The sequence below is a fragment of the Octodon degus genome, unplaced genomic scaffold, assembly GCF_000260255.1.
Source record: "Octodon degus isolate 3935 unplaced genomic scaffold, OctDeg1.0 scaffold00008, whole genome shotgun sequence".
In the NCBI taxonomy this organism is placed as follows: domain Eukaryota; kingdom Metazoa; phylum Chordata; class Mammalia; order Rodentia; family Octodontidae; genus Octodon; species Octodon degus.
The window spans coordinates 12,576,514-12,587,683 of record NW_004524584.1 but is presented as its reverse complement, the minus strand read 5'-3'; the positions used below and the strand labels follow the sequence as shown (position 1 = coordinate 12,587,683).

The 11,170-nt window shown below is 48.9% G+C and overlaps 1 protein-coding gene across 8 annotated transcripts in view; it reads right to left on the bottom strand.

Annotated features, from left to right (window-relative positions):
- The window catches only part of Camk1 (calcium/calmodulin dependent protein kinase I), a 12,211-nt gene extending 8,163 nt beyond the window's left edge, over positions 1-4,048 (bottom strand). The window contains exons 1-3 of one of the 8 annotated variants that reach the window (XM_023705472.1): positions 3,961-4,035; positions 1,919-2,012; positions 1,706-1,820 (exon numbers count right to left, since the gene is read on the bottom strand). In XM_023705472.1, coding sequence (XP_023561240.1) covers positions 1,706-1,820; positions 1,919-1,934 — 131 coding nt within the window. In that variant the 5' untranslated portion in view covers positions 1,935-2,012; positions 3,961-4,035. Of the gene's footprint in view, positions 1-1,705; positions 1,821-1,918; positions 2,013-3,036; positions 3,081-3,675; positions 3,832-3,940 lie in introns of those variants that run through there. The other 7 variants (XM_023705473.1, XM_004625039.2, XM_023705478.1 and 4 more) reach the window with 7 other exon arrangements.
- Positions 4,049-11,170: the final 7,122 nt, after the last annotated feature.

Sequence of the window (11,170 nt, the reverse complement as noted above, 5' to 3'; positions counted from 1 at the left end):
TAGTGATTCTCCTGTTTTCAGCCTCCAGAGAGCTGGGGCACCACCACACCCAGTGTCAATCATCTCAATCGCTGGCAGGGCCAGCACAGCACATCTGAGATCAAACCCTGGCTGTTACCTCTGCCTAAGCATGTGCTTTAATCTGCTGAGCTATTTGGCTGGCCCTTGTTTGCTTTCCCATAGTGATAGAAAGTCATAAATCAGCCAGGTTAGGGTCTATGCCTGTAATCTCAGCTACAAGGGAGGATGAAGCAACAAGGACTGTAAGTTCAAAGCCAGTCTGGGCAATTTAGTAAGACCCTGGCTCAAAATTTAAAAATGTATTTTAGACATCTCAGTAGTAGAGTGCTTACTTAGCGTGTGAGGACACTTAGGTTCAATTCTCAGCACCACTGATTTTTTTTTTAAAAAAAAAAAACATCATAAAGAAAAGCATTCCTTGTGTTAATCATCAGAGATCAGGGATAGCTATGGTCACCTCGGCATCGGTCTCCAGCTTTGGCCTTTTCCAGCCTGCCCTCCACAGTGGCCAGTTTGACAGTCTGGAATTGTAGACCCACATTAAGTTTTTTTTTTTTTTTCTTTTTTCTTTTTTTTTTTTTCCCACATTAAGTTTTAATTGGCTTCCTAGGGTCAGAGAGATAGCTCAGTGGCTTAAGTGCCTGCCTGGCAAGCACGAGGTCCTGAGTTTGACCCTCGGTTCCAAAAAAAAGTCAATGGCTTCCTATAGCCAGGTGTGGTGGCCATGCTTATAATCCCAGCACTGGAGAGGCTGAGGCATGAGGGTTGCTGAGAGGTTGTTTGAGGCTAGCCTGAACTACATAGCAAGACCCTGTCTCAGAAAAAAGAAAGGGCTTCCTATGGCCCGTGGGATAACATCTAGCCTGGGCAGCACGGGTTTCAAAACCCTGCATGTTCTCTGTTCTCCTTCATCTCCATTTTAAGCTCTAGCAGGCTCTTTGCCTCTTCCTACCCATGCCATGCCTCTGACCCTTCACTTATATAGCAAGTCCCTGACATCCGAACTCTCACAGGTGTACTGTGTAAGACTCTGTCAGCTTATGAACAAATCCAACTTAGGAAAATTCTTTTGGAACAAAATTTGTTCCCAGGTCGGGACTTCCTGTTCTTTCCCTTCTGTCAGGATGCCCTTTCTCTCTCTGGACACACACGCTTCTCGTCCTTTAGTCCCAGTTCTAATGCCTGCTTCTCCAGGCGGATGCTGCAGCTGTCCCTGGACTCTGCACAGCCCTCATCCCCAAGCTCGATGGAGCAGTGGTTTGCTTTCCCTACATGTCTAGGGTCAACCCGATGGGTAGAGACCAGGTTTTAGTTGTTTCTGGATCCACAGCACCAAGAACAGAGCTGTGTGCAGCTTCAGTTCCAAACAGGAGCCAGGAAATTCAGCTCCTGCCAACAAGCTGGATAAGTGGCCCTTTCATCTTTCCCTACTTCCCTCTCTTCATAGTAACATTTGGCCATGCAAGGGCAGCCCCTGTCCCAACCACTGTCAGCAGAAATGAAAAGTTGAGGTCAGTCTGGCTGTGGCAAGGCCAATTCAGGCCGAGGCTGTAGGAAAGAGGAAGTGTTGATCAGCTGACCAGAGGAAGCACCACCTTGAGCAGGCCACCCCCAGCTCTCCAGGCCCATAAGCCTCTCCCCAATTCCACCCACCCACCACCACCACCACCGCCCTCACACTCACGTGCCCAGAACATCTCGAAAGTCATAGATGTCCCTAATGTCCTCTGCCTGCTTCCAGCTGGGGCCTTCCACAGCCCCTGGCATGGCCCACTGCTCCCCGGCCACAGCCAGGGCTCCTGGAGGGGAATGGAGGGAAGAGATTCAGCCAGGCCCTGCCTTCTCTCTGAATATTAACCCCATCCCCAGTTCAGTTTTGCAACCTGCACCTACTCACCCCTTGATCCATTCATTTAACAAAATCATTCAACATTCATTCATTCACCAGTCATGTGCTCATTCAAGAACATTTCTTCCACAAATTCTTAGGCCTAAAGAAAAAATTTTCATGATGGCAATGTAATTTTTTACTCAACAAAGTCATGCATTTCTTTATTCCTTTATTCACATTCACATCACAGTTACTCCCTTTCCAAATCCAGATACCCAAGGAAACCCTGATCTCTCAGAGGTTAGCAGAAGACACCCTAGAGTAGCCTATTGGGGTACAGGGCCCTGAAGTATGCCCTGTCCCTGGGCCCAGGAAAGTCTTGGCCTCACTCTGGGAACTGCTGGGGTGTCTCCTCTCCCCCTCCTTTTCCTCCTTGCCCTGGCCTCTCGGAAATCAGGTTTCCGGCTGCCGGGGCTTCCAGCAATATCTCAGCCACGTTTTTAAATAGCTCCTTCTCACTGTTACCATGGCAACAACAGCCACAGCTGGAGCTCCCCAGGCCTCTCCCTCCCAACTCCCCCTCTGGGTCCTGGCAGCTGAGAAATAGTCCCACCCAGTCTTCCCTCCTCGCTTCATCTCACCCTGATCCTGCCTGGACTTCCCCATTCTTAGGCCTCTTGCTCATCTTGTAGGAGAGAGTTCTCCCCCCACTTATCAGATGGAGAATGGGGAAACTGAGGTCAGAGATGGAGCAGGGCCTAAGTGAAACCATAGGTGCCCAAATGACACCAGCTGGGGTCCCTGCCAACCATACTGAGGGCAGAGGCCTGGAGGAGCTGTCCTCACAGCTGGTCTTTCCAACCTGAAGCTCAACTGGGGCCCTTTCAGATAACACAGCCCCTTCCAGAGAGCAAAGCCAGACACAGCCCAGCATGCTGTGCAGTCTAGCGTCTCTCCTTCTCTGTCCCTCTGCTAGAAAGAGGGCCTGGTGTGAGATTCCTCCCTCTATGGGACTCTGCTCCGGGGGCAGAAACTCTGAAAAAGGAAACTTGATGGTAAACTCCAGGGGCAGCCTTGAAGGGCACCTAGAGCCCCAGTAGATAGAGCCCTCAAATTTCTACACACACCCCTACAGCAGAAACCCACCCCTAACCTCCTCCACACCCCTGAACCCAGACACCTACCTCCAGGACCCATCTTGTATCCAGACAGCATGTCACCTGCTCTTCTGTGTACACCCAGATGTTAGTACACCTGTCCACACACCCTCCCCAGGTACCCTCACCATATCCAAAGCCTCTCACACAGACTTTATTTTTTTGAGACAGGGTCTGGCTATGACAGGGGCTGGCTTCCACTTTGGCCTTGAACTCGAAACAATCCTCCTGCCCGGGGCCTCCTCATTGCTGGGATTACAGGTGTGCACCACCACACCTGAAGTCCTCAGACTCTCACACTACAAAGCACGCATTCCAGCCAGGAAGTGAGGCCAAGGCAGGAGGATCACAAATTCAAGGCCAGGCTTGAGACCTTGTCTCAAAAAACCGAAAAAGACAAAACATGCATCCAGGCACACCTAGACAAGAGGACCGGAGCACATCTCTAAGCCAGACCGCCAGCTTCCTGCGCACCTTCCCCTCCAGCTCCTCTTCCCCATGCCTTTAGAATTTCCCTTCCTCCAAACCAAATCCCAACTTCTTACATCCCCAACTCCAAACACGCTCAGTACGCTGCTGACTGCCTCTACCTCCCCCCCCACCCCATCTCCGCGCCGGACCTCAGCACACACAGCACCCGGACCACTGCATCCCCAGGGTTCCCACCTACAGGGGCACCGCGGCCCGCCTCGGACCCTACGCCTGCGCGGAGAGCCGGGCACACTGACCGTCGGCTCGGCTTCCAGGGTCGCCCGCCCTTCGCCCTCGCGAAGCGGCTGAGCCAACGGCCCCGCCTGACCCCACTCGACTCCCGCTGCCCGCACAGGCGGAGCCCGGCTCCGGGTAGTGGAAGGAAGGGCCCCGCCCAGTCCCAGGGCCAGGGCCAGGGCCCAGCGCCCGGCTTCCCACCTGCAGGGGTCCCCACACCCACCGCCCGGCCAGGCCGCGAACCTGCAGCGCCCGAGCGGGCCGAGGGCTGTGCAGACTGCCGCCACGGCTCTGGAGTCCAGTCTAGCTCTCCGCGCTGACGTCAGCGGGGCGGGACCTGCGAAGGGTGGGCGGGGCCTGCGGCGGGACGCGGGCGAGCCGACTGCGGAGGGAACTGCGCGGGCCGGGAAAGCGAAGGCTGGGAGGGCGGCGGCTGGTCGGAGGCCAGGAGGGATTCGAACTCGCACTGGCGCTGCCAGAGTCCGGTCAGTTTCTTCCCGTGGCCTGCGCAGCTCTGAGACACACACCGTGCGAGCCGACTCACTTCCCCGTCCCCACCCTCCGGGGCGCCCCGAGGGAACTGGATTGGGGGTAGGAAAAGGACAGGGCCAGACCCACCGTGAGAGGAGTGGAGGGCCGGCGGTCAGCTGTGGCCTCGGTCCGCAGGCACCGTGGCGCCCAGCGGCACGGTTAGAGGGAAGAGGAGTCAAGTCTGGATCCTGAAGGAAGGAGGCAAAGGAGCTCCCAAGGGCCAGGCGACTGGGCGGGCACCGCCAGGATGGAGAGTGGGCAGGGGTCTGCGGAGGTCTGTGCAAACCCAGAGGCAGGGACTCAGATGGGATTGCCTCCTGGCTTCCTACTTTCCAGGGGTCCTGGAGAGCACAGCGCTGGGCCTATGCAGGTCCAGGGCTGGGCCCCCCTGTGGGACATCACTTGGAGGACTGGCCTCCTCAAAGACCGCTTAGGCGCCTCCCAGCACTTAGGAGGCTGCAGAAGGAGGATCACTTCTAGTTCAAGGCTGGCCTAAACTCCATAACAAAACCTGTCTCAAAAAGACAATAAATAAGTAAAAACAAAAAAGATGATGAATACTTTAATTATAAAATTCGTAACAGACTATGAATCCAAAAATGGTCAAAGGATAGAAATGAAACAATAAACCTTGGACATTTTCTATCTCACTAGCAATAAAAAAGTACAAATCAAAAGAAGAGGTCATTTATAGCCTTTCAGATTTGGAGTTTAAAATATTGGTAATACCAAAGGCTTGTACTAGTACTCCTAGTTTCTGGGGGAAATGACTGCGGAAGACCTGTTAGAAAGCAATTTGGCAATGCACATTAGAGGCTTAAATAATGTTCAGGCTTTTTGATCCAAGAATTCCTTTCCTGGGAATCAATTTGGGGAAGCAATCCTAAATTAGGACAAAGCTGCTTTGCATAAGTTCTAGGCAGTCTCCAGAGATAGGGGTTCCCGGCTGCCTCATGGTACCTATTTGTTATTCTGTCAGGCGTAGCACCCCTTACCAGATTTGGAAGTTCCTCAACATTTACAGATCTCACTGATCTTTCTTCGCCAACACAGGCCTGTTCTGAGTCAATGCTCCTGTGTCTTCTCTCTGACCCCCTACATGCCTGTACTGTAATTATGTCACTGACAGTGCCGGTAGGCCTGGAGAAGGATGTGTAGAACTGGACTCTGAAGCTTAAGACCTAGCTTGACCACCTGATCTGGCCCTTCCCCTTTTGGAATCCCGGTTTCTTCATCTGTAAGTACTACTACTGCTTATTCTGACAGTACTATGGCAGTGGCAAATGAGTTAATGCAAGTAAGTCATTGGTATCATCCTAGTTGAATCCTATCAGACTCACCCTCCCAGAACTATGTTCTAGCAACACGTTCTGAGCTTTCTTCCAAAGTTATAATAAGAAATCATCCTCTTGTTTATTATTTTTTGAGACAGGGTCTTGCTATATAGTTAAGGCCAGCCTTGTACTTGCTATGTAGCCCAAGGTGGCCTCGAACTCCCAGAAATCCTCCTGCTTCAGCTTCTTCAGTGCTTGGATTACAGGCATGCGCCACTATGCCTGGCACAATCTCCATTTGATATCAAGCTTAGGGGAAATATTTTCAGAGCATGACTCCAGTTCTCACAGGAGAAATTATTGGATTTTTTTTTTCCAGGAAAACTGGGAGATGCCTTTTCCTCTAATATCAAATGTTCTTGCCCAAAGTAAGTAAGAGTGCTGGGCAAGCAGAATCATTCTAAGGCCAATTTATTATTTTCTTTCCATTTTTGCCTTGGCTTCCAAGAAGCATAGCACTACGTCTGGTGCTTAATGAGCACAGCTCCATTAAACTTAGTAAGCTTTGTGTTTTATGAAAGCCACTGTACATTATCTTTGATTATATGCTCTTAAATGGCACTGTCCTGTTCCCAGTCCCCCTCTGCTCCCCATGACCCTGGAAAGTGATTCTTTTTTTTTTTTTACATTTTGAAGGTTCATTTATTATGATAGCTAGCTTTATCCCAGTTTGTGTAGATGATGATTATAAACAGGAAAGTGATTCTTAAACCTTAAAAGTGCACTAGGAATCAACTGGAGGGTATATATATATTGCAACAAAAATATTTGTTATCTTGTTTTTTGTTGTTGTTACTTTTTTTTTTTTTTACATTTCATGAAATTGTCCAAGCTGGTCTGAAACTCCCGGGCTCAGGCCTTGGCTCCAGCAGTCTTCCAGCCCCAGCCGTCTGTGGTGAGGTCTGAAACAGAGCCCGTGTGATGTTCAGAGGGGGCCTGAGGACCAGCATCTGCACAGAAGAAGGTGATGCTGCTGCTCTAAGCACCACACTGAGAACCACTGACTTGGAGAGTAAAGCTCCCTTCCTGCGCCCCCTCAAAGTTTCCCCAGCCTACTTTCCAGCATCTTCTCCAGCTCCACCACCACCCTCTGGCACACACACACACACACACACACACACACACACACACACAGCTCTCACAGCCTCCCTCAGCAGGCATCTGTTCACACCTCCTCAGTTCCTTTCTCTGGAAAGTCATTTGTACCTGGCAGCATCCTTTCCACCCGAGCCCTCTGGGCCTGAAGCTGCTGGGAAGTCCCTATCTCCCGTTACAGCGCCTATGGCCAGTGTGATCTGTCCAGAATTCCCTTCCAGACCTCTGCAGCTTCTGTGGCTCCAGCTCGGTGACAGCATCACTGAAGGAGGGAACAAAAGCATGAGTGAGGAAATGCAGATGAGCAGATGGAGTAGCTGGATGGATGAAGAGACAGAGCAGAAGTGAGCACCAAGCCGCTGAGTCCTGAGCCCCAAGCCAGGCCAGGTCAAGAACTACTCAGGGACCAGGCTTTGTAAACTTCTGGCCTTTGGCTCCTTCTCCATTGGCACCTGGGGCAATCTAGGGCACCTATCTCCCAGAGTGCACAGGCACAGCCAGGGTTGGGGCTCCTTCTGTTTTTTTTTTTTTTTTGTTTGTTTGTTTGTTTGTTTGTTTGTTTTCAAAGTTTTATTGATAAACATATAGCAATGAGACAGTTTCAAATCAAATCGAAAGTACAGTTTCAACAAATAATACACTGCATATATTCTTCTTAGTGGTTAATTGCTGTACAAGATGCAGACTTGTGATCCTACTTACAAACACCATTAGAAAAAATCATTCTATTCATTAAGAGAATGCAACTATATATCTATCCCAACCACTTTGAATACACAGATACAAAATGGACATTCATAGTTATACCCCAATTTTTTTTTCAGTTCCGTTGTTGAATATTATAGGTGTGTAATGGGGCTCCTTCTGGATGAGGGTTTCAGCTTCCAGCTCCCCCCAACCCTGGTATTTCTCAAAGGTAGTCACAAGCATCCAGGCCTATGCATGTTGGATACTTTGTAGAACCAGGATAGGTGTGTTTTCCTCCAAAACTAGGGATAGGATCAATATGTGGTGGCACCTGCCTATTATCCCAGCACTTGGAAGGCTGAGGCAGGAGGATAAAGGTGAATTCAAGGCCAGCCTGAACTATATAGCAAGACTTTGTCTCAAAAAAATCAGAAACAGAAAACCAAGTCAGGATGGTTGCCAACTAGAATTGGAGACTTGCTAGACTCATCTTCCCCTACATATGGAAACCAACTTTTTCCAAACCTGAGAAGGAAGCCTGCTTTTGCTCTGGGAGACACAAATGGACCTAAGAATGCTGTCAGGGATGGTGCTCACTGGGGCAGTTACCTCTGAGAGGCTTTGTGTCGTTTACAGCCTGAAAATACTATTACTCACCTTGCAGGAAACTAGTGATACAAAATAGGGCACATTGCTGCCAGGCATTGTGGTGCACACCTACAGTCCCAGCACTCTGGGAGGCCAAGGCAGGAGGACCACAAGTATGGGCCCAGACTGGGCAAATTATTGAGATCTTGTCTCAAACTTAAAAAGTGTGAAAGTGTTGGTGATGTCTCTCGGTGCAAAGGCTGTGCAAATCCCTTTGTGCCAGGGAGGAGAGGGAGGCGGAGGCAGAGGGCCCAACACCTACAGGCATCTGCAGTAGAGAACAACTAGAGTTCTCAGAACAGATTCTGCATAAATCAGCCTGTTCCCTAACCAACCAGGCCCAGTCCATTTTCTAGCATTCTTCCTTCTTTTTATAACATCTTTCCTCTTCTCACTTAGAAGTCTGCCAAATTCTGGGACCTCAGCTCTCACTCTGCCTCCTCCACAAAGCCATCTTTGTTCCTGGAGCTCTCCACCATACCATCATCCTTATAGTCTGGCCTGGTGAACATGGGGATGAGTGGGTAGACAAGAATAGGTCTGCATGCAGGGCTGCTGTGTGTGGCTGCATAGGTTGGTACCATCCCTCCCTGACAACAGGTCACACTGTTCATGTAGACTATGGTGGAATGGTGTCCCCCTGAATTACATAATGAAGAGGCTCTGTCTCCTGGTCAAGTGACCTGAGATCGAATCCCGACTCATCCACTCAATGGATGGCCAAGCAAGGTATGAAACTTTCCTAGACACACAGTTTCCTCATTTGTAAGATGTTATTAGTACCTACCACCCCGTTAGCTAGTCAAACATGCTTAGATGGTGTCTGGAGCAGGGTACTGTGGTACACAGTGCCACACAGCACTGTGGCTGGCCTGATAGCTCAGCAGACTAAAGCGCCTGCTTAGGCAGAGTGTACTGGTGTTCGATTCCAGGTGTGCCATGCCAGCCCTGCCTGTGGGACGTGCTGAGACAGTGCTTGAGACTGGGCGTGGTGGCACACTCCTGTAATCCCAGTGCTTGGGAGGCTGAAAACAGGAGAATCACTGAGTTTGATCTATATTGTGAGACCCTATAGATCCTGGAGACCCTACATTAAATACAGAGAAAAAGAAAAGAACAAAGTTGGAGCCCAGCCTGAGCAACTAGTGACTTAGTGAGATCCTGTCTCAAAATTGATTGACTGATTGACTGATTGATTGATTATGTATCTAGTAAGGGTCTGCAGGATCTATAGGGTCTCACTACGTAGATCTAACTTTTAATGATTTTCCTGTTTTCAGCTTCACAAGCGCTGGGATTACAGGCGGGCGCCACCATGTCCAGTCTCAATCTCTGCCTCAGTGCGCCCGGGGGGCGCAGATGCACTCTGCCTAAGCAGGTGCTTTCGTCCACAGAACTCTCTGGCTGGCCCTTTTCTGTCTCAAAATTTAAAAGAAAAAAAGAATTTAAAGGGCTGTAGCTGTAGCTCAGTGTGAAGACCGTGGCTGGGCTCTACCCCTGGTACAAAAACAAAGCAAAACAGGGGGCCTGCCCCTTAACTCAGTTCTTTAAGTGGCTGCTTCAACAAAGCCGTCAGGCTCAGGTTGCTGTGGTTCAATCCCCACAACTCAAGCCAGCCAGTCATGCCTTGAAGGCATTCGGAGCCAAAAAAAAAAAACCAAAAAAACCCACTTCTGCCATTTTATAAAATAAAAAATAAAAATAAATAAAAAATAAAAAAGCAAAACAAACAAACAAGAACACTAAGGACAAAACAGTTCCCAGTACTTGGCTAACATTTGCTGACCACTTGATTTCATTGTTGTGGCAGCCCATTTCTTTCTTTCTTTCTTTCTTTTTTTTTTTCCTGAGAAGGCTGTGAGCAACTTGGCAACAGTGCATCTCTGACAGACTGAAGCAGCCTGACCTTGACCCTACTGGGAGGCAGGGTCTCGTGGTGTCTCTCTCAGGACTGTACTCTTTCTTTTTGCCAAAATTCACTTTTATTAGGACTTTTATAGTTACAAAGAACAAAATTCCAGGGCAAAATATTTAGTGGTGGTGAACCTATGGCACTCAAGTTATTTTTCTTTAAGACCAAAGATGTTAATGTATGAGTTGCTTTTTCTCAACTTAAAATTTCAGTATTCAGGTTTAACTGTAGTGCTGGCACTTGGCGATCAATAAATAAGTGGGGTTTGGGTTGCAGTTTGGGCACTTGTCTCTAAAAGGTTTGCCATTGCTGGCTTAGGCTAGAAGAAGCATCTGTGGCTGGAATCCCTGGGAAGCCCAGTGGGGGACCTGGTAGCTTCAGTCATGACAGGCCCACACTCCCAGATCTGTGTCGGGACACTGTGCCTGCTATGCCTCTTCTGAGTCTCTGGGTTGCTTTTATTCTCAAGCACATTCTTTAATGTGACAGCGAAGCAAGTCTCCAAGTGGTCTTAATTTTTGGCCCATTGCTTCAGATCCAAAAAGAAGTGAAATTCTCAGCATCACGAAACATCTCTTAAGCCTTTGAGCAGTACAGCAGATGCCACAGGGCCACTGCCTAGACCAATTTTTTTTTTTAATTTTAGACCAATTGTTGTAGCCAACTGAGCTAGATAAAAATATTATAGGCAGTCAGACATGATTAGGTCCTCAAAGAACACAATCTGGAAGACAAGATACCTTGCAACTATGGGAGAGACCAGCACTCCTGCTGTGGGCCAGACCTCAAGACAAGAGTAAACAAATGTAGCCACATCTCTAGGGATGGATGTCACTCTCAATAGGTGTCAATCATCTTAAAAAAGCCAGGAGTCAGGGACCCAACCGGCTACAAGAAAAGCCCTTGTTCTGTATTCATGTCCACTTGCTACATGACTCACTTCCCCATTTGATCCTAATTTAATCAGTTTTACCTGAGCAATTAACCTTATTGGTGAACCATAGTTTAGTGCCACCTCATGTATGAGTTCCCATATTTTCCACCTTAGACTCACCTCACCTCTGGTTTTGCTCTATAAAAACCCTAAAAAAGACAGATTCCTTGACAGCCCATTGGTCCACTTCTGTCCCTCTCTCAAACAGAAGCTTTCATTTCCTCAATATATTCTGCTCTTAACCTCCATTGCTTCTAAAATTAATCAGAACTGGGGATTGAACTCAAGCCCCTGTGCTTGCCATGAGCCATC